At 37.4% G+C, this 19,978-nt stretch overlaps 1 protein-coding gene and 1 non-coding gene across 2 annotated transcripts in view; both read left to right on the forward strand.

Annotated features, from left to right (window-relative positions):
• Lrba (LPS responsive beige-like anchor protein) overlaps positions 1-19,978 on the forward strand; it is a 540,702-nt gene that overhangs the window by 120,319 nt on the left and 400,405 nt on the right. The window contains exons 30-34 of the mRNA XM_051157393.1: positions 37-487; positions 8,679-8,812; positions 14,674-14,752; positions 14,937-15,070; positions 19,375-19,436. Of these exons, the coding sequence (XP_051013350.1) occupies positions 37-487; positions 8,679-8,812; positions 14,674-14,752; positions 14,937-15,070; positions 19,375-19,436 (860 nt within the window). The remainder of the gene's footprint in view (positions 1-36; positions 488-8,678; positions 8,813-14,673; positions 14,753-14,936; positions 15,071-19,374; positions 19,437-19,978) is intronic.
• On the forward strand, positions 5,076-5,233 carry LOC127199702 (U1 spliceosomal RNA). Its single transcript, XR_007831972.1, has one exon. It is a non-coding gene; the product is annotated as a U1 spliceosomal RNA (small nuclear RNA).

Genomic DNA, 19,978 nt, shown 5'->3' on the forward strand with positions numbered 1-19,978 from the left:
ATTTTCTTAAAATTTACTCTTCTGTCTTTGGTTAAGATGCAGAAAACACACCAGCAGAATTTAGCTCTTTAACTCTATCATCGGTGGAAGAATCAGTGGACAGCACCTCATCTACTAGAAGGAGGGACTCTGGCCTGGGTGAGGAAACAGCTTCGGGCTTAGGAAGCAGTACGTCTGTAGCTTCTCCAGCAGCGCCTCTGGGTGTCAGCGCGGGTCCAGATGCCATCAGTGAGGTGCTATGCACTCTTTCTTTGGAAGTCAATAAATCTCAGGAAACAAATATTGATGGAGGAAATGAGTTGGATAGGAAGGTAACACCATCGGCTCCAGTTTCAAAAAATGTCAATGTGAAGGACATTCTCCGGAGCTTGGTGAATATGCCAGCAGATGGAGTCACTGTGGATCCGGCCCTCCTGCCCCCAGCCTGCCTCGGTGCTCTTGGAGACCTGTCTGCTGACCCACCCGTGCAGTTCAGATCTTTTGACAGGTATGTAAGTGGCCCTTTGTTTGGGTATGCTTATGTTTGCAAATTGTAAATGTGAACAGAAATTCAACACGAAACTCTAAATTTTGTGGCTTCAACAGTAGGGTGGAATGTTTTGATAAACTTTATAAAAATTATAAGGGTAGTTCTGTTGTGTGGTTTGTATAGTATTTTTATATATTAACAGTTTATGCCACTAAAATTATTTTAGGTATATTTTCAGTTGTGCATTAGCACATCGTATGTAAAAATGCCATTTCCTTCCTCCCTCCTCCCTCTCTCTCCCTCCTCCCTCCCTCTCCCTCCCTCCCTCCCTCTCTCTCTCTCTGGTTACACTGCCGGCATTACTTGAGCTTTCAATGGCTACCCACCATTCCCTTGTTCTCAGTATTGTCTCAGCCTTCATGAAAACAACAATTCAAAAGTTGGAATCCAGGTGCCAGTAGATATAAGAATTCAACCAGGTGCTCTGAGCCTAAGCAGTTTGAGAAAGCTAGCTACAGAATCTTTGTTGGTTGTGCAGGCCTAAGGAATTTTTAAAAATAGATTAGCTTATTTCCTAACTGGTCAGTTGATGTGTCTCTCTCAGGATGCCATCCAAGGCCCTATCATTGCTGGGCAGATGCTCTAGTACCCTCTGCAATATATTGTCAGTCTGTTTGGGAGCTGTCTTTATATTTTATAGTTTCCTATGTTCTATATCAACATACAGTTATTGAATGAATACTTGAAACATTTGTATTATTATCTGGGAACAAACTAATATACAGAAAAGTTCCTACTACAATTTTTTATTTTCTTCAGACATTATGTTGCTTATATGAAATTTAGATATATTTTAATGCTTTCTGTGTTTTCCATAAAAAGCTATTATTTTTAAATAAGAAAAATATTTGATATATTGCTTATAAAATCTTAAAATACTAATTATGATCTAAATTTCTTTAAAAATTATTTAATTTTATTTATTGTTTCACAATTTTTTATGTATATATAATACACTTTGATCATTTCTGCCTCATTTTCCTCTCTTACTCCCATTCAGCTCCCATTCAGCCCCTTCTTCTCAGCAGTGAACTTTTGTATATAGATTTGTTTATGCCTCACTGCATTTACTTATTTATTTATTTATTTAAATTATGTATGTCTGTTTGTGACTATGTGCCCATCAGTGGCAGGTGTCTATGGAATCCAGAGGATCTTCTGAAGCTGGAATTATAAGTAGTTGTGAACCAATTGACGTGGGTGCTGGGAACTGGACTCTGGCCCTTTACAAGTGCAGTGCATGCTGTTAACCACTAAACCATTTCTTCAGATGCTTCTTCATACGCACTGCATTGAAGTAGGATTGCTTGCAGGAGCATGGATAGTCGATTACAAGGGGACTTTACCGGTGGCTGTACTGCTGTGGACTATGTCTCCTCACCCGACAGTAACCATTGGCTTCCATCGCTCCTTAAAGAGGGGTAGGACCTTATGAGAGCCCATGAGCCCTTCCTCCATCCATGCAAGCTCACAGTGCTACAGTCATGAACTTCGTCCTGTCTTCCAGCTCTTACATTATTTCTGCCCACTCTTTTCCGGTGTCCTCCAAGCCTTTGAGGGGTGATGTAGATGTATCATTAAGGAGTCACTTATTCTCTGCACTTTGGCCGGTTATGAGTTTGTCTCTTAACTGGTGCATTCTGCCAACAGAAGTTTCTCTGACCCAGTTCAGCAGCAGCAGTAATCTATTTGCAAAATTACAAATATTTAGAAGGTTATTTGACAATGTATCCATTTAAAAAACAATAGCAGTACGTTTCTGTGTCTAATTCCCATAACCTTTAGTCCATGGACTTTGGCCCGGTTTATTATATGTCTACATGTCGACATGAATTCCCTGTAGTGGAGCTGGCCTCACATCCAACCAGAAAATGATCATTCATTCCCATAACAATTATGCTACTTACTGTTGCACTCGAGGGTACATGTGGCCTGCTAGGTTGGTGGTGTTGCTTGCAGGAATCTCAGCTTGGTAGGATTTGTAATGACTTTTCCCTTTTAGTAGCAAGTATAGCACCTTATGAGCCTGGGAAACCTAGCCAGCAGGGAGGAAGCTTCCAGCTCCATTCCAGCTTGATTTTTCTATGTCCTATAACCAAAGAGGATAGGGCCTTCTCATGTGCTTCCTGTGCTCCACCAACAGTGGTGGTAGTAGCCTGTCCAATGACAGTCTTAAGTCAAATGACCTAGTTTGAGATTATGTCTCTTCAAGTCTTTGATGTCCCTCACTTTATATTTATCTAATGTTGCCTTAGAACCAGATCGACATTAGTATATTTCGGCAGGAATGTCAGCAGAAGTGACAGCTTCTTCTTGTATCCTGTGCAATGGCATGCCTATGGCGGTGTCTTGTTACTGATGCAGCTTACTCTGTCAGTGGTTACAGTGGTATGCACCAAGTCTCTCTGCTATTGAGGAGTTCCTTGTGGAGCGAGGCTACACAATTTCAGTTCTTTGGCAGATTTTCCGTTCATTGATTTATGGACTTAAGGTTTTCTGTTTTATTTGGTGGCTTCTAATATTAGAGGTTTCTACTTAATAGACTGTGCAACAATATATATTTTTTCTGTTAGTTTAGCCTTTGTCCTCTATTTTTCGCTCTTTTGTAAATGGTTTCTTACTGTATTGTCCAGGCCAGCTCCAGATTCCTCAGCTAAAATGATTGTATGCCATAGACCCTGGAATTTATGCTAGTCCTTCTGGTCACTGCTACGATCATGGGTGTGAGCTACCATTCTCAGATTAAAATTAACTTGGATTTGTGCTAGTGTTAATAATAAATAATTGTGTGACTAAATACTCTTATTGGCTGTGTCTTATTAATATACAATGTTGTTTTTTCTGAATGACCCAAATTTTTTATTTTGGCATTTATTTCCTTTTCAATAATGTTGAAATTAAATCTCTTTTCACAAGGCCCTAAGTGAGATTATGCATTTATTAGGTACTACATTTTAAGAGGTTAAAGTAGGAAAGAAACTAATTTTGTTGGTAGCATTTTTCTGGATGTTTGGTGGAACTCAACATGTCTGGTATGCATTTAACATATTGTCTGATGGAGTACAAACTGTTCTGTCTCTCCCCCTGTCTTTTTTCTTAACAAGAGACACCTTTTGAAAGACCTTTTTTTTCCCCAGCCATGGGCCAATGGAGTGTCTTTGGGAATTTCAAAGCATCCCTCTGATCACGTATTTATCTCAGGAATGCTGTGCCAGAAATCAGAGCTCTCCTCATATCTTAAGAATTATCAACTCCCAAGCGATAGCTGGGAAGTTTAGAGTAGCAGCTGCGTGAGGGAGCCCTTGCTGAAAGGCTGCCAGCTCGGGCCTCTGTGAAAGCGAAGGTGTTGGTGTTCCTTCCCATGCCCAGACCCCTTCTCTTATCTAAAGATCCTCACTGGCGATTAATGGATGCCAGGGATTCATCTTGATAAAGTTCAAGGGCTGGTCTGTGTTCTCAACATAATCCGTAGGGACTAAAGTGCTCGGCTAAAGTAGGCTGCCCCCCCCCCCCCCTTAGTGAACTATTTTCATGTTAAATAAAACCGTCATGTGAAGGTTTATGATACTTTGAACTGATATTATTTTGAGATGAAAATTCTGAAACTCCTGCTTTATTTGTGCTTATTACTAATTAATTGAGAGAATGTTCAAACTCCCTAATTAAGGAAAAATGACAACGAAACAACAGTATTTTCACTTGCTGTGAGTATGACTATGAAAAGTAGTTAAAAAAAATCCGTATGATGGGGAAAATTATAAGTATTCTAAATATTCACTAAAGTTAGTGAGTCCATAAAGAAAACCTCTAAGTAAACTTTTCACTTTATAGTTGACATGTTGAAAAGCAAGTCGGTATAGCTGGTTTTCTGTCTTCTACATTCTTTATGACAAAAAGAGAAGTACTTCAGTTAAAAATTGGTATTTTTCAAAATTCAGATAATTACTTGCTTAGTAAACATTAAGGCAGATTTTGAGTTTTGTTTTTAAGTAGAAACTTGAGGTGCAGGGTATAGCTCAGCGGCGGAGTTGTGCGCAGCCTGTGCAAGATCACGGACTGAGTACCCAGCACAGGAGGAAAAGCGAGGAGCCAGGGTGGAGGGATACAAAGCTGCTTGTGCTCTGCGCATGTTGCATTTTCTTTGTTTCTTTTTTCCAAAGAGAATACAAAATGCTTTGTTCTTGTATGGCTAATTCTCACTGAAGAGTGATAAGCTTAAAATTTTTAAGTATCTATTCAAAATGGAGACTGTACTTTCCTAGCTTAGATTTATGCTTGCAGGATGAGCATAATGGACTAAATGTCTCCTCTACTGAAGCGTTTAGCCTTTACAATGGAACTTTATTGTAGTAATAAAACGAAAACATCCCATATATACACGTATTATTTATTGCATTTTTAATTAGATCTCTCGACTTTGGGTTTTATTTTAATCTGGCCCAGAGTTTTCGCAGCATTCGTTACATCTGAGAACTGACTTGAATCAGGCTATGGATTTAGACATTATTAATTTTATTTTGTGTGTGTAATAATTAATAGTTTGAGTAAACAGTAGGGGAGAAAACATGATCACAAAGGTGGTTTTCCCAGGGCTAATTTTATTCATTGCACTCCAGATGTGCTGAGCTCTGATGTTTTCCCAAGTGTAGGAAACTTGACTGCATAATTTCTGGTAGTGAGGAATTATCTTCACGCTCTCCCTTATTAAAATTAAAAAGTAAAGTACAACCTCATTTTTTCTATTTATTATCAGATATACTTTCATAAGTTAATGGTAGTATATACATAATTTCTTATCTTGAAAATCACTTTTATGTTCTATGTAGGTGATTATAATGCAGACATGTTTAAAGTTAGCATAAATATGTTAGCTGGAGAACTTGCTGAACATACTGAAAAACATTTCATTGTATGCTGTGTGTGCATGAGCTGGATGCCATGTGAATTACAGCTTAGTAAAACTTCAAAAGCAGTTCATTGTGAGGCAGTGGTTGAAATCACAGTCTGATTTTAGGCATATATAGATTTGTGGTGCATTCCAAAAGTTAATTGTGACAAGTTACTTTACCTTTCTGGGCTTGCTTTAAAACTTGGTGGCACATGTTTGTAATCTCAGGACTTGTGAAGGGTGAGGACAAGGCCGTAGAGGAACAGGAGACCAGGGCTCTGGGTCTGGCTGCCTTTTGTATTTTCTCTCATGATTATTATTTTTTAAATAAAATTAGTGTATACCTTAACATTGTCTTTCAAATTGAACTATGAAAAATTTTAAGACTATGTGCAAAACTGTGGACAGTAAATATTTACTGAACTGAATAAAAAATTATGCTATTTTCACTATTGGAAAGTATTAGTAACAGTATGCTATATGTTTAAAAAGAAGATAAAGTTTTTACTGTGTTTTACTTAACCGTGGACACATAAGGGTTGTACATGTTAAGGAACAAATATGAAGTGCAGTATCTGATGAGCTTTGAACAGTGCGTGTGTTTGCGTTACACAGAGTCCCTGTTCCCACTCAGCCCCTCTCTGTGTCCCCCAGAGGCTGTTGCCATTGTAACTTTTCCAAAACCATTTATTAGTTTGCTGTATTCAAAACTTTTTAAATAAAGGAAGTAAAGAGTATATTCTTTAACATAGGCTTCCTTAATTTAAGGCAATACTTATGTCCTATTTTTTACATAACAGTATCCTATTATAAAAGTACTTGCCCTTTAAAAACTTTTTCTGCGTGAAGCACATTTGAAAAATTTCCATTTTTATCCAGATACTTTCAAGCATCTGCAAGCATAAATTGTATTATTGTATTCTTATGTTTTCTTGAGCAAAGTGGGGCTATAGGGTAAATGTATGTCTAAAATTTTCTTTGTAGAAGTAGATTTTTTTCACTGCTGTAGCTTGTGTAACGGACCTCAGACATATTAGACAACGTGCTGTACCGTGGCCTGCCTACAATTCACTGATCTAAATGTTAGTCTCCCATCAGTATATATCTCTGTATGTATAAAAGCATTGTGGTGGTTCTTTTGTGGACAAATGTGAAAGTGAATTATTAATACTAATCATTTCCACCTTATTGTTACAACATAGAAATTTTCTTACATATTAGCATATAAATTTCTGGCAAGAGTAGGAAAAGCAAAGACAGATTATATTTGTATTGTTTTGTTTGGGTACCACCAGCACATATGTATGTGTGCACCCGCACAGAGGTCATATCTACTTCCCTTTAAGTCAGTGATCTTCATCTGATGTAAGCTACCATGATTTAAGCACACCATTTTGGACTGGGGGCTCAGGTGGCTGTTGCTTCTATTTTTTAGTATATTGTTAACATTGGCAGTCACCCTTATAATGATGTGACACCAGCTACCCCCAAGTACATTGAATAAGCCTTGCCTAGCACAAGATAACTTGATTTAATTGGCAACAGTGTTTGCCCTCAAATGATAGTCACTGAAGTAAAACGGAACCTATTTCACGTTGTTCTTTTCTTTTTCTTTTTAAATAACAACAGAAATGTATTTTTAAGATAAGGGAATTATATGCTTTAGAAAGTCTGACTACATTTATTAGGATAAAGTACCTAAATAACTTTGTTTAAAAATCAAATACTTTAAAGCTACTAAGGGAATACTTTCAGCTTACAGTATTGTCAACAAAAGATGTGATTAAATAAATTGAATGTTGAAGACTTTAAGCTTATGGTTAACACCGGGTAATTAAAAGTAAGAGCTGCTGTGGGAGTACAGTATATATCAGCTGTCCTTTTACCTCATTAGCTGGGTTTTTGCATGTTTATGGAGCTAACTTCAATTAAAAATGCCTTTTAAGTTATGTCTAACAAGGCCTTTTAGTTACTCTTTTGGTATAAAGTATTGCACTTTAATTGAAATTGGTATATCATAAATACTTGTGTTTGAATGCTATGCAATATGAACAACTGGTTATTTGACACTTTCGCTATTTTTAAAAAAGGCCTTTTCTATGTGATATAATCAGAAGCTATTGTGTTTTATGAGCTATGTACATGCACTCATCACTTGTGTAGGTAATGTTTTATCTGTTTTAAAGTTAGCAGTGCTTTACAGTCGTTAATGAAACATACTGTGTTTTCTGCGTCAGTTGTGAGATTTTAAAAAAAACTTTGACTTCTTGTCTTCTTCAATTCCACAATTCTCTCTCTTCTCCTTTTTCCACCAAAATTCTGCTGGGTTGTGTTTATTAGAAAAGTCAAGATGATTTTAAATTGTAAAAATTCTGATGTAAATGTTGGTTAAAACATTAAAATGTGTTATTTTCATAGGATATTGTCTTAGTTTTAAAAACAGTGAGCCTGAGGAGGTAGATAGGGTGTCAGCAAAGTGTTTGCTGTGCAAGCAGGAGAACCTGGTTTGAGACTTGCAATGTTTTAAAACAATATATGTGTTGGAGGGAGGGAGGAAGGGAGGGGCTAAGAAAGATGGCTCAGAGGTTGATTCCCAGCACCCACATGGCAGCTCACCAGTGTCTGTAACTCCAGTTCCAGGGGCTCTGATACCCACTTCTGGTCTCTGTGGGCACCAGCCACACATACAGTACAGACACATATGTACAGGCAGACTGCTCATATGCATTATAGACAAACAAACAAATGAACAAACAAACAACCAGGATGTGATGTACTTTTGTTAAGTGCATCCCAGGGATAAGAACCAGGGGCATCTTGGGATCCCCCAGTCAGTCAGCCCAACCTATTTAGCAGTTTTCAGGCCAATGAGAGACCCTTTCTCAAAACCAAGGGGGTTGACTCCTGAGGAATAGCATCCTCAGTTGTGCTTTGGCTTATGCATGCCACCTCTCTCTCTCTCTCTCTCTCTCTCTCTCTCTCTCTCTCTCTCTCTCTCTCTCTCTCTCTCTCCCTCCCTCACTCCCTGTCTTCTCTCTTTTTCCCTCATTCTCTCTCTCTCTCCTCTCTCTCTCTCTCTCTCTCTCTCTCTCTCTCTCTCTCTCTCTCAAAGAGCCAAAGGTACATAAATATGGACAGCATTGAAAGGATTTTAAGGTTTAAGAATATTATATCAAGATATGGTAGGAATGAAAATGAAAGTTAGCTCTTATTTTGAAATGTTTATAATGTAATTTATATATTTTAAAATATTTATTACAGAAGTGTCGTCATCGCAACAAAAAAATCAGCAGTCTTACCTCCCACCCTTACGACAAGTGCACCTACCAATGCTGTCAGTGTGGTTTCTTCAGTAGATTCTACCCAAGTCTCAGATGTAGGGGGAGAGTCACCAGGTGAGTTAAGTGATAATAAGGTCAACAAAGTTTTTAAACAATTTTAAAGAAAATTTTAGGATTTTTCTGGGGGAAAAAAAAAAAAAAACGAAGAAGAAGAAGTCTGTAAGGAACTTTAGAAATCTCTGTACTTTTTAAATTTTACTGTTGCTTACTAATATCCTTCTGTTTACAAACTTGCTATTGTTTACTAATATTACAAAGGAATATGAGTAAAATTAAACAGTATAATTAGGCCTGGAGATTCAATTCGGGTGGTAGAGTGCTTGCCTAGCATGTTCTGAGCCCTGGTTTAGTCCCTAGTGCCGGGTGAGTGGTGGTGCCCGCGCCTGGGAACGTAGCACTTCCAAGGTAGATGTAGATGACCAGAAAGTGAATTAAAGACCTGTTTCAGCTATATGAGACCTGTCTCAAAAAAATAGAAAAATTTCTTTATTGTTCCTCTCCAACCTAATATGTTACAGTGCATTAAAGGGATGTATGGCTACATAAATGATAGAATTATAAGAACATACATATGTCCTGTATTTTATGTTCTTTATTGTTCTTGAGAGGGTATAGACAGTAGTTTAAATCAGAGCATTCTGATGACATAAGCCTTTAAAATGTAGTTAATGATTGTTAAATGCATATCTACTATATACTATTTGTTTATTTTTCCGATTTTCTGAATTAGAATCTTATTTGTTTTTCTGAATTAGAATTGTGGAAAGTACTTGCTACTCTAAAGTAGTATCCCATTCCCACAATGGCACACATTTAAAAAAAAAAAACAGTAATCTTAGTTTGTCTAGATTTTGTTTCATATTTCTTTAATATAAATGCATATTACCTAATGCATATCAGATGTTAAATCCCTCTATGTTAGCTGAAGGTTAGAGATAATACAAGCAAAATTTCAGCATTCAAATAGGCAAGCAGGATGCTGGGAAGATGACGTAGGTGATCCCGTGCCTGCTGTGCAAGCCTGAGGACCTCAGTTGGCACCCGCAGCACCCACGCAACAAGCTGTCTGTAATTCTATCACTGGGGAGACAAGAGACAGGAGGGTCCCTGGGCTTTTCTAGCCAGCTAATCTTGCTGAATTAGTGAGCTTTTTGTTCAATGAAAAAAATTTCAGTCTGAAAATAAGGTGGAAAGCAATAAAGATAGACATGGCATTGATCTGTGGCCTCCACAAGCACAAACATGTTTACAGATGACCCTACAAACACATGTACCAAACAAGTGATGTCACCACTGTAGGAAGAGAGCATCTCCCACCAGTGACACTTTATAAGAGGCTGTACTCTGTTATAGACACAGTAACAAGGTCTGAGAACCCAAGGGACCCACATTGTGTCTCTAGGACTGTCCCCGACCCGCGGGTTCAGTTATTCGTGGGGTGGCGAGGAGGGTCGCGACCTGTGAATAAAGAATTGGGCGGGAGAGAGACATGGGCCCAGGGAAACATTGCCTGTCGAGGGCCGTTTATTGTAAGGGGGTATCCAAATGTAAAGTAAGCTTCTGGGAGGGCGGGGGGTAGGAAGGAATGCAGTGGAAAGTTACAAAATCTTCTGGGCCAGGCCCAAGGGCAGCAGGTGTGGAGTGGGGCGACTACACAGAAGTCGCGGATACACCGAATGTTCTCTTTCTCAAGGTCAGGCTGGATCTTTTGTGGTTGCCAGGCAGAATAATTATCTCAAGTACGCAGACAGCTGTGGCTTTCAGCCAGCAGGGCCTCTCGGCCACTGGGGCAGGCCAGGCAGGGTCCTACGGCTCCTGACATAGGATGAGGTTACTATACGTAGAAGGATCCCTAAGGGAAGCCTTGTTACAGTAAAAGATCAAAAACAGTGTTTTCACTTATTTTGGGACACTTGTACAAAGGTCTACTTTTCTGCTTTTATTTTGCAAACTGTCCCACCTTGGGGCATGTTGAGGTTGTTACTAGACTGGCCACTAGTCGGCCGGCCCTACCCTGTACACACTGTGCATAACCGCAGGCTGCCGTAGCAGAGAGGAAACAAACAAATGGCTCCTCTTTGTGGAGGTCCCAGCTGAACTGAACCCAAATCCTAACTGTTGAAGAAACAACATTTGAAACCAGATGCAAGTCTGAAACTAGCAATGCTTTGCTAGCTGGCAAACCTCCTGTAAGCCAGAGAGGCAGACCCTGTCTCAATTAAAAAAAAAAAAATGCATTTCACCTCATCAAAATTAGAATCAGCTGGGATATAGCTCAGGACAATCTTGGGTTCAGCCCTTAGCACCACGCTTTAAAAACAGCAGCCAGGCATTTTGGTGGCTAGCACCTTTAATTCTAGCACTTGGGAGGCCGGGTCAGGCTGATCTCTGAGTTTGAGGCCAGTCTGGTCTACAGAGTGAGTTTCAGAACAGCCAGAGCTACACAAAGAAACTCTTGTCTTGATAAAAACTAAAATAAGTAAGCAAACAAACAAACAAAAAGGGTCAATTAACATGTTTGAAAGCTAATCTTGCTTTATAGCTTTTTACTAAATATTTCTTTGGATTTGTTACTTAAGTTTTCCACATTTAAGTAAACAGGTACTTGTGTCTTTTTCTTTATTAAGGTCATAAAAGTTTAAAAGTTTAGGGATAACAGTGAATGTAGCATGTGTGTGTATGTGTGTGTGTGTGTGTGTGTATGTTCAAAGTATATAGTATTTAAAAATACTGCTACCTGTCAAATCATGCTGAAGAACAGTTAATTAAATTGTTTATAAGATCACAGTATGTATCACAGGCCTTCAACTCCTAATCCTTCTGCTTCAGGCTCCAAAGTATTGGGATTACAGGCATATGCCTTCCAACCCTGTTTTCAAAAATATTTTATTAATCACTTATAACAGAATTTAATGTCCAGAAATTGTTCAAGAACCAATTTTATGGTCAAGAAAGTAGCAAATGGGGGTATGGATGCAGTTTACCTACTTAGCTTGTGTAAGGAGTGTATCTTGTCTTGGGCATAGGAGGCAGAAATAAAGGGCTCTCCAGAAGTAGAAGGACTGCTGTCTTTACCAGCTCAGTTCTTTGGTTGCCTTACTTTATGTAAAATTTTTGTCCTTGTGTTTTGACCAGATCCATTTGGGACTCTTGCATGAATAAGTTGGTTTAAGCCCAGTGCCATAAAGGAGAATGGGTAGGCGGTGGCACACCAGTCACAAAGTTTGTTCTAATGTTAGAGCTTGTGTTTGGTGACTCTTACAGGAAGGAAATGAGGCTTTTAAATTAAATACTGTGAGAAGCAAAACTATTCTCTGGTCAGATATTATAATATCCAGAGGAAGAGAAAACTTAGGCCACAATTGTAATCAGTAAGAAGTGGTAGGCCCTTGTAAGGCTTAGGATGTTTGATTATTTTATTTCTTTGGGCCGAGTTTGTGTTTTGACATGATTGTACAATGGTGTTGATTTTTATATAGGTTTTTCATGGTCACAAGTTTATCCTGAACAAGAGAATGTAAGCTGGGCTTTAGTGTACCTCTTTTTTTTTTTTTTTTTTTTTAATTTGAACACATTTTTTTAAATTGAAAAATAAAATAATTCATATCACATCTCATTTGCTATGCCATCCCATGCATCCTCCCATTCCTCCCTCCCTCCCGCTTTCACCCCATTCCCCTTCCCTATGACTGTGACTGAGGGGACCTCCTCCCCCTGAATATGATGCTAGGGTATCAAGCCTCTTCTTCGTAGTCTGCTATAGTGTACCTCTTAACAACAAGGCGAGGCTGACAGGATTAGGTTAGGTCCCCTTCCCCAACCCCTTTATGTCAGAGGCTTGCCCAGTCTCATTGGGTTCAGCCACTTTCTCTACATCATAGATAGACATTTATTATTTATTCTTCTGGTTTTTTTTTTGTTGTTGTTGTTTTGTTTTGTTCTTTTGCAACACCAATTTTGTCCTGTAGGGATGCTTGCAGCATATTCATGCCTGAGGTTTGAGAAACAGATCAAACATATTAAACTTCTGATACTGTGTGTGTGTGTGTGTGTGTGTAATAAGGCTTCATATGTTTACTGACTGTTTTTGGTCTCTCCTTGTGAAGGGTTGTTGTAGTGGAATTTTGTCTCTGTTTATTCTCACATTGACCTGACACCTTATAGGTTACAACCTTAAGAAATCAAGACTTGGCAAATGGACTGCAGCTGCCAGTACAGTGTGCCCATCTGCACTTGACCACCTCAGGTCTTTATTACAATGCCAGATGCACTCCTGTTACAGACAGAATTTAAAATTGCATTTTCTCCTAATACTAGCTAGATATCAATGACTCTCTTATTTACGTTCTAGATTGATGACAGTTTAAGCCTGTATATGTTGATTCTTAAGCAGAAATTTACATTCCTTTTTAGTTTCTTGAGAGTCATAGATAGAACTTGTCATATCTCAGAATTATTTTTCCAACTTCGTCTTTTGGATTTAGTTCTCCAAGTCTTGCCATTATGTATTTTGGTTCCTATTCATTCTTAGATCTGACACGATTAGTTTCTTGGCATATTCTCTTATCAGGTAAAGTTTATGAACAGTTATTTATTGATAATGTAAAGACAATGACCTTTGTTTAGGACAAACCAGTTTGAACACATACAATAAGAAATGAATTGACTGTTAGCAATATGAAGATATAAGCATTAAAGGCTATATAGGAACATAATTAGAAAGAGAGGAATAAGGCCACCTAATGTAAATTAATCTTATTCAGTACTAAAAACGCTGGAATAAAATGACAGGAATAAGAAGGATGGGTCAAGTACAGGAGTTGGGATGATTAGAGGAATTATATCTGTAGTTCACATTAATCAAGCTCTTCAATTATACGGTTAGAATCTCCGGTTGCTAGAGGTAGGTGGATGGGAAGGATGAGGGTTCTGGTCTTTAAAAAGTGCTGTGTGATTGCTAGAAGTAGAGCATTTAAAATTTCAATTGGAAGCCAGACATGGTAGTGCACACTTGTAATCACAGAATTTATAGGGTGGGGTACATGTAATATGTCAGAAGTTCAGTGTTATTCTTGGCTACATTGTGTGCTTGAGGAAACCTGAGCTACATGAGACCCTGTTTAAAAAATATCTATTGGAGAAAGGAGGTAGAGAGGTGGTATCTAGTACTTGGTACGGCTTCCCTGTCAGAGTCCTAGAGGCTGGGGAACAGACCAGGTCATCACCTTCTTGTCATGTTGTGGGTGTTCCCTGCTGCTCACTAGGCTTTGCCACCAAGTGTGAAACTCCTCATAAAATTCTGTGCCTTGCCTTGCTGTTATCTCCTCTGTGATTCTGGGAAAAAAAACATCAATTGAAATGAGTAAGAAATACAATCTTATTGTAATTATAGTGAAGACTCATATGAGAAAGTGCAGATGTCACTGAAATAACGTAGGTGCCTGTGTGTTGTTTACTGTGTTACACTCGTGATCAGTCATTGCGTAGCACAAGTTCTCTGACGATGGACTAAAAAGTTATGCTCTGTGATAGTGTTACAGCTGTTTAAAGCTAAGTTAGGAATTTTATCTTTCTAAGTTTTACTTAACTGAAAAGAAAGCTTCTGCTTGTCATTTCCTACTGGTGCTGAATAAAGGAAATTTTGAAGCTAATTCAGTAAATCAGAATTTATCAATACTTGTCGCTTCTTCTGTCCCTCTTGGTGGGAGTCTTGCCTAGCTCAACTGACTTCATAAAGACATTTACATACATATAATTAAAGAAAACTTTGTTAGACTTTATCTAAGGAGTAATACACGTTTGAAAAAAAATACTGTGTCGTATATGTTTGTTGGATTCTGTGAAGAGATTATATTTGTATCGTTGCATCTAAAACCAGAAAATTACTGTCAAGTACTTATTGTTTTCTTTTACAGGAAGTAGATCACCTAATGCAAAATTGCCCTCAGTCCCAGCGGTTGGCTCTGTCCCACAAGACCCAGTTGCACACATGAGGTATTTAAACTGCTCACTTGGATAATGAAATTTGTGGTTTTTTGTGATCCATCCTCTCTTCCCCTCTTCCCCCAATACTTTTTTTTTTAAAGTAACTTTATTTTTTAAGTAACTTTACAATTTTATGAAGTACATTTCACTTTAGAACCTGGGGAGCTGATAACTGTCCACATCTTTCTGTTAGTATTACAGAGAGGTTAGAGCATGCGCTGGAGAAGGCAGCTCCTCTGCTGCGAGAGATTTTTGTGGACTTTGCACCTTTCCTTTCTCGGACACTTTTGGGTAGTCATGGACAAGAACTGCTTATAGAAGGAACAAGTAGGTGTTTTTCTTTATTCTGTTTGTATTTACATTATAAAGTTATTTGCGTAAGAAATATCTGCATCTTCTTAAATATTTTCACCATTTGCAAGACCTTCATGTAGTTCTGTATCTTTTGAAGACTTTACCTTGTGCATACACACACAGATACACACACACACACACACACACACACACACACACACAGGCACATGCATACGCATGCATGCGTGCACACACACTTGTTTTGTCTGTCTGTCTGTCTGTCTGTCTGTCTGTCTGTCTGTCTGTCTATCTGAGACAGAGTTTCTCTGTGTACTAGCCCTGGCTGTCCTGGAACCTCTTTGTAGAGCAGGCTAGCCTAGAAGTCACAGAGATCTGCCTTCCTCTACCTCCCAAGGACTGGGATTAAAGGCATGTGCCACCTTGCCTGGCTAACTTGTTGTATTTTTAATCTTTTTTTTTTTTTTAAAGTCAGGAGTTTGGATGAAGTATAAAAATATTATGCCAAAGCAGTAGCTTTTTTATTTTTCCCTTGTGCTAGAGTTTGAACTCAAGATCTTATACATGCTGCACAAATGCTTCATTGTTGAATTTCATCCTTAGGTCAGTATTTTTTAGTACATTAATTTATCCACACGGTAGATTAGAGAAACTGGTGTAACAAGGTTTTACTTGTACTTAAGATCCATAGAAATTACCGCATTTTGGGACATATAAATAATTTGGAGTGCATTATTATCTCCTGTTGACACAATTATATTTTATAAATATCACAGTAGTAAACTACTCTGCTTTTGTTATATAGATCTCTTAGGTAAGGTACCTTGACATTGTCGCTAGGAACCATGTAGAGGAAGATTGATGGGGCCTAGTGACTAGGCTCCTCACAGAGTGGGCGAACCATAGCAGTCCTTTGGGCTTGCCTTTTATTTACTTATTTACTTACTTATTATTTATTTATTGGCATGAGGTGTTGTGTAGGAATGTTTTCAGAAGATGACTCAACTAGGTGAACAGACCCAACAGGTATCAGTTCAACAGTAAACACCTTTTTAAACAGCTGAATCTATTCAAGAACGTAAGACTACTTGTGATGGTGTGAACTAGGGACCCCCAGCATTGGGCAGTGGAAGCCCCCACATTGTTTTGTTTTTTAACTAGGCCTGGGCTTTATGAGAAACTTTTTCAAAACAACAACTAATTTAACTTAAAAAAAATTATTTTACCTTAAAAATACCAGCTGCCATCACCAAACTAGAGATTTTAAAGGTCAAGCTTGGGAACTTTTACTAATGATAATCAGAATTAAATTTGTTTGAATATGGTTGGGTTATAATTATTGAATTTTGCTTGTTTTAAATGCATTTGGTGGTGTAAGGTAAGTACTGATAATTTACTAACACTCAGGGATCCTGGTAAGAATCCCCATTTCTCCTCCAGTGCCCTAAACACTAACTTACATGATCTCATCTCTAGAGTGCACATGTAGCAATGAGTTCATTGGAAAAAAATTTCTGATTTTAATAATACTTTAAGCTTTTTGCATCAATAATTTATTGATAATAGACTAATTGATGTAATTATAAAGGATACTTGTTCATTAAATAATACAATTAGAAAGTAATTGATTTAAAAATGCGGGAAAGTCTGAATTGCAAGACTATTCAAAGCCTAGTCTTTTGTTGTTGTCTGATTTTTAAAGATTTATTTATTATGCATACAGTCTTCTGCCTGCAGGCCAGAAGAGGGCACCATATCTCATTATAGATGGTTGTGAGCCACCATGTGGTTGCTGGGAATTGAACTCAGGACCTTTGGAAGAGCAGTCAGTGCTCTTAACCTCTGAGCCCTTTCTTCAGCCCATCAAAGCCTAGATTTTGTTTCATATATCAAGTATTTTAAGTTGTCTGTCCATTCATGAAGTTTCATCTTTATTTGCCGCTGTGTGCTTGTGTTTGTAGCATGCGTGTCCTTTAAATAGGAGCTTAGTGTGAGAAGTCCAGCAGCAGCACTATGATGTCTCCCCACTCTTCTCCTTTATCACATTCACCGCTCTGCGAAACACATATTCATTGTTCAAATAAAAGCATGATGTTATATGATCTTTCACTACCATTGTTTTTCTAAACACTCACTGTTTGTGTGTATGTTTTCTCTGCAATATTTATATTTAATGGAAAGATTATAATTAATTTATATATCATATTTAATGTAAAGATTTATATATAATATACCAAATGTAAAAATTTAAATTTGTAATAGAAATAATATTAAATATATTATAAATATATAGTATATATTGGTAATATGTTGTATTATAAATATATATTTAATTAAAAGATTTATATTTAATATAAATAAGTATGAATTATTTAATATTAAGATTATACATATTATGCTATTCTTAAATAAGACTGAAAACAAACAAATATGTATACATTTTTCATAGGTATTGAAATACCTATATGAATGGTAGAACAAAGAATATTGAATAAATCTTTTTAATTTTGGATACTTGAAGTCCTTTCTGTCTCTGTTGCTCATTATACCTATGAAGAGATGTGAAAAGGTCCAGAGTAGAGTCCAGAGGTGGTAATTCTGGTTAAACAGAGGTGGTAATTCTGGTTAAGTAATTAGTTAAATGAGGATTAGAAACCTAACTGTGAAAAGTTCCGAATCGATTCACTATGGGAAATTTTTTTTCGTCATTTTTATTTTTGAGATTATAATTATGTCATTTCTTCCTTTTTTTCCCCTCCAAATGTTTCTATATTCCCCTCATTGCATTCTTTTGTAAGAAATTCATAGCCTCTGTTTTATTTTTTGCTGTTACATGTATATATGTATATGCATATATATTTCTAAATATAACGTGCTTAGTCTGTATGTTACTTTTTTTTTTTTTTTTTTTTTGTATTTTAAGAACTGACCATTTGGTCTTGGGTAATCAATTGGTATACTTTTCCTCATGGAAGACTATTTTTCTCACTCTCAGCAAGAGGAATAGGTTTTAAAGGTGGTGTAAAACTGGACTTGTATCTGGCTTACACTTTAAGAAATGACAAGGTTTCAGTCCAGCAGAGGCTCGGGCCAGCAATGGGAGACGGTAGCTCTACGCTTCCTTTCCTGCTTGGCAGCCTTTGGGCTGAGGTGTCCCAGTCATCTTAGCAGTGCAAACCGGACTGTAGGTCGTGAGCTGCTCGCCCAGTGCAGCACAGAAATGCTAGGTAGCTAACTTTTATGCTGCTGCCAACATTACTCTTGTCATTTCTAACATTGGAGAAGCTGGTTCCCATTTTCTTTTCTTTCTTTCTTTTTTTAAGAAATTGAAAGGTATTTGTAAAGCTTCAGAATGCCAATCAGTGCTGTTGTTCAGCTGAGGGATTATTATTCAAAAGGAAGAGAAACTAAAGACTGTGAAGATGAGAGATGGAGAATGAGTGTGATACGTGGAAGGTCTTCAGTGGAATAAAAAATGGAAATAATATCATAGGGCTTTTAAATGTTACCAGAATTATTTAATATAGAATTAACAGTTGTAAGTTTTTGATCATTATAATGTCATTGAGCTCCAATCCTTATAACTATTGGGATTACTTATTAAATATATTAGCTATAGCAAGTTCTTTGAGCTGCTCTTTGATTATATTGGGAATTTAAAGTAAGTAACTCTTTAGATGGCCATTAATGTTATAAAAGTTTCTTCCTAAGGATATTTTTAGTTACTCTAAAACAAAGCATAGACAGGAAAATGTAAATAATTAGTTTATAGGAAATGAGGAATACATAACAGACAATGGCTTGCATTTCTGTTAAGGTTTAGTGTGAGGTCGGAGGTCAAGGTACTAATAAGAGTGTTTGGGATGTCTGCTGCCATGAAACAAAATGGAAACTTGATTGATAGCTGGAGGGTGAAGGGAGAGAGTGTGGTGGAGAAAGCAGAGGTCAGGGAGCCATTTCCCTTCTCTGCATGTATAATGATCAGCTCTCTCCTAACCCAAATGTAGATGATCATGGTCAATACGGTGTATGCTGTAAGCATTTCTTGAGAAATGTCATTATGGAAGTCATAATAAATGTTTGAGTGTTTTGAAAATTATAATGAAGTCGTTTACAGAGCTGGTAGTTTTGATACCAGTTTTAAAGTAACTACAGAGTGCTTCTTTTAGTCACAGAATCAAATATATACAGGTATAGTTCTTAGCACAGTATTAACATTTTAGTTTTAAATCACATTTGGACAAAAATAGCATAGAAATGAATCTCTGTTTTTTTTTTTTTAAGTTTGTGTTTTTATAATAACCTTCTCTTTGAAACAGGTCTGGTCTGCATGAAGTCCAGCAGTTCCGTGGTGGAGCTCGTCATGCTGCTGTGTTCTCAGGTGGGTACACACATGAGCAAATGTGGAAGAGACGCAGTGCTCAGGGATGCCTTTGTGACAAAGTTTTGAATGATGCGTTAAAATAACTTTATTTGTATCTTAAAGTGATTACTTTTATCAGGTACAGACGATTTTGAAGCATGGTCCAAGAGAGTGACAAGGTAGATAAATGAGGAAAAAAGCGGTTTTTAGCATGGCACTAAAATGCTTGGATCAGTTGATGTTGAAATGACTGTTTTTGCTCTGTGTACTAAGGTTATAGGAACAGCTTTATTTATGTACTTTGTGGAGTGCCACTCTGAGTCCCCTGGGAATCATGGGTTTGCCTCCCTTTTGTGCAGAGGTTATAAAATGAGTAATAAATAATTTTGAATCCTTGTCATTGCTAATTATTTTTGACATAAACAGTAGACTTGGGAAAATAAGAAAGATGTGGCAATCATCATCATAAGATATACAAAACATATTCCTTAGAGCAAAATTAACTGCAGGATTTAGAAAGCTTGTGGTTAGCTTTAATGATTTTTAAAACTTAATAAAAT

This window comes from Acomys russatus, chromosome 15, assembly GCF_903995435.1.
Source record: "Acomys russatus chromosome 15, mAcoRus1.1, whole genome shotgun sequence".
Taxonomy (NCBI): Eukaryota; Metazoa; Chordata; class Mammalia; order Rodentia; family Muridae; genus Acomys; species Acomys russatus.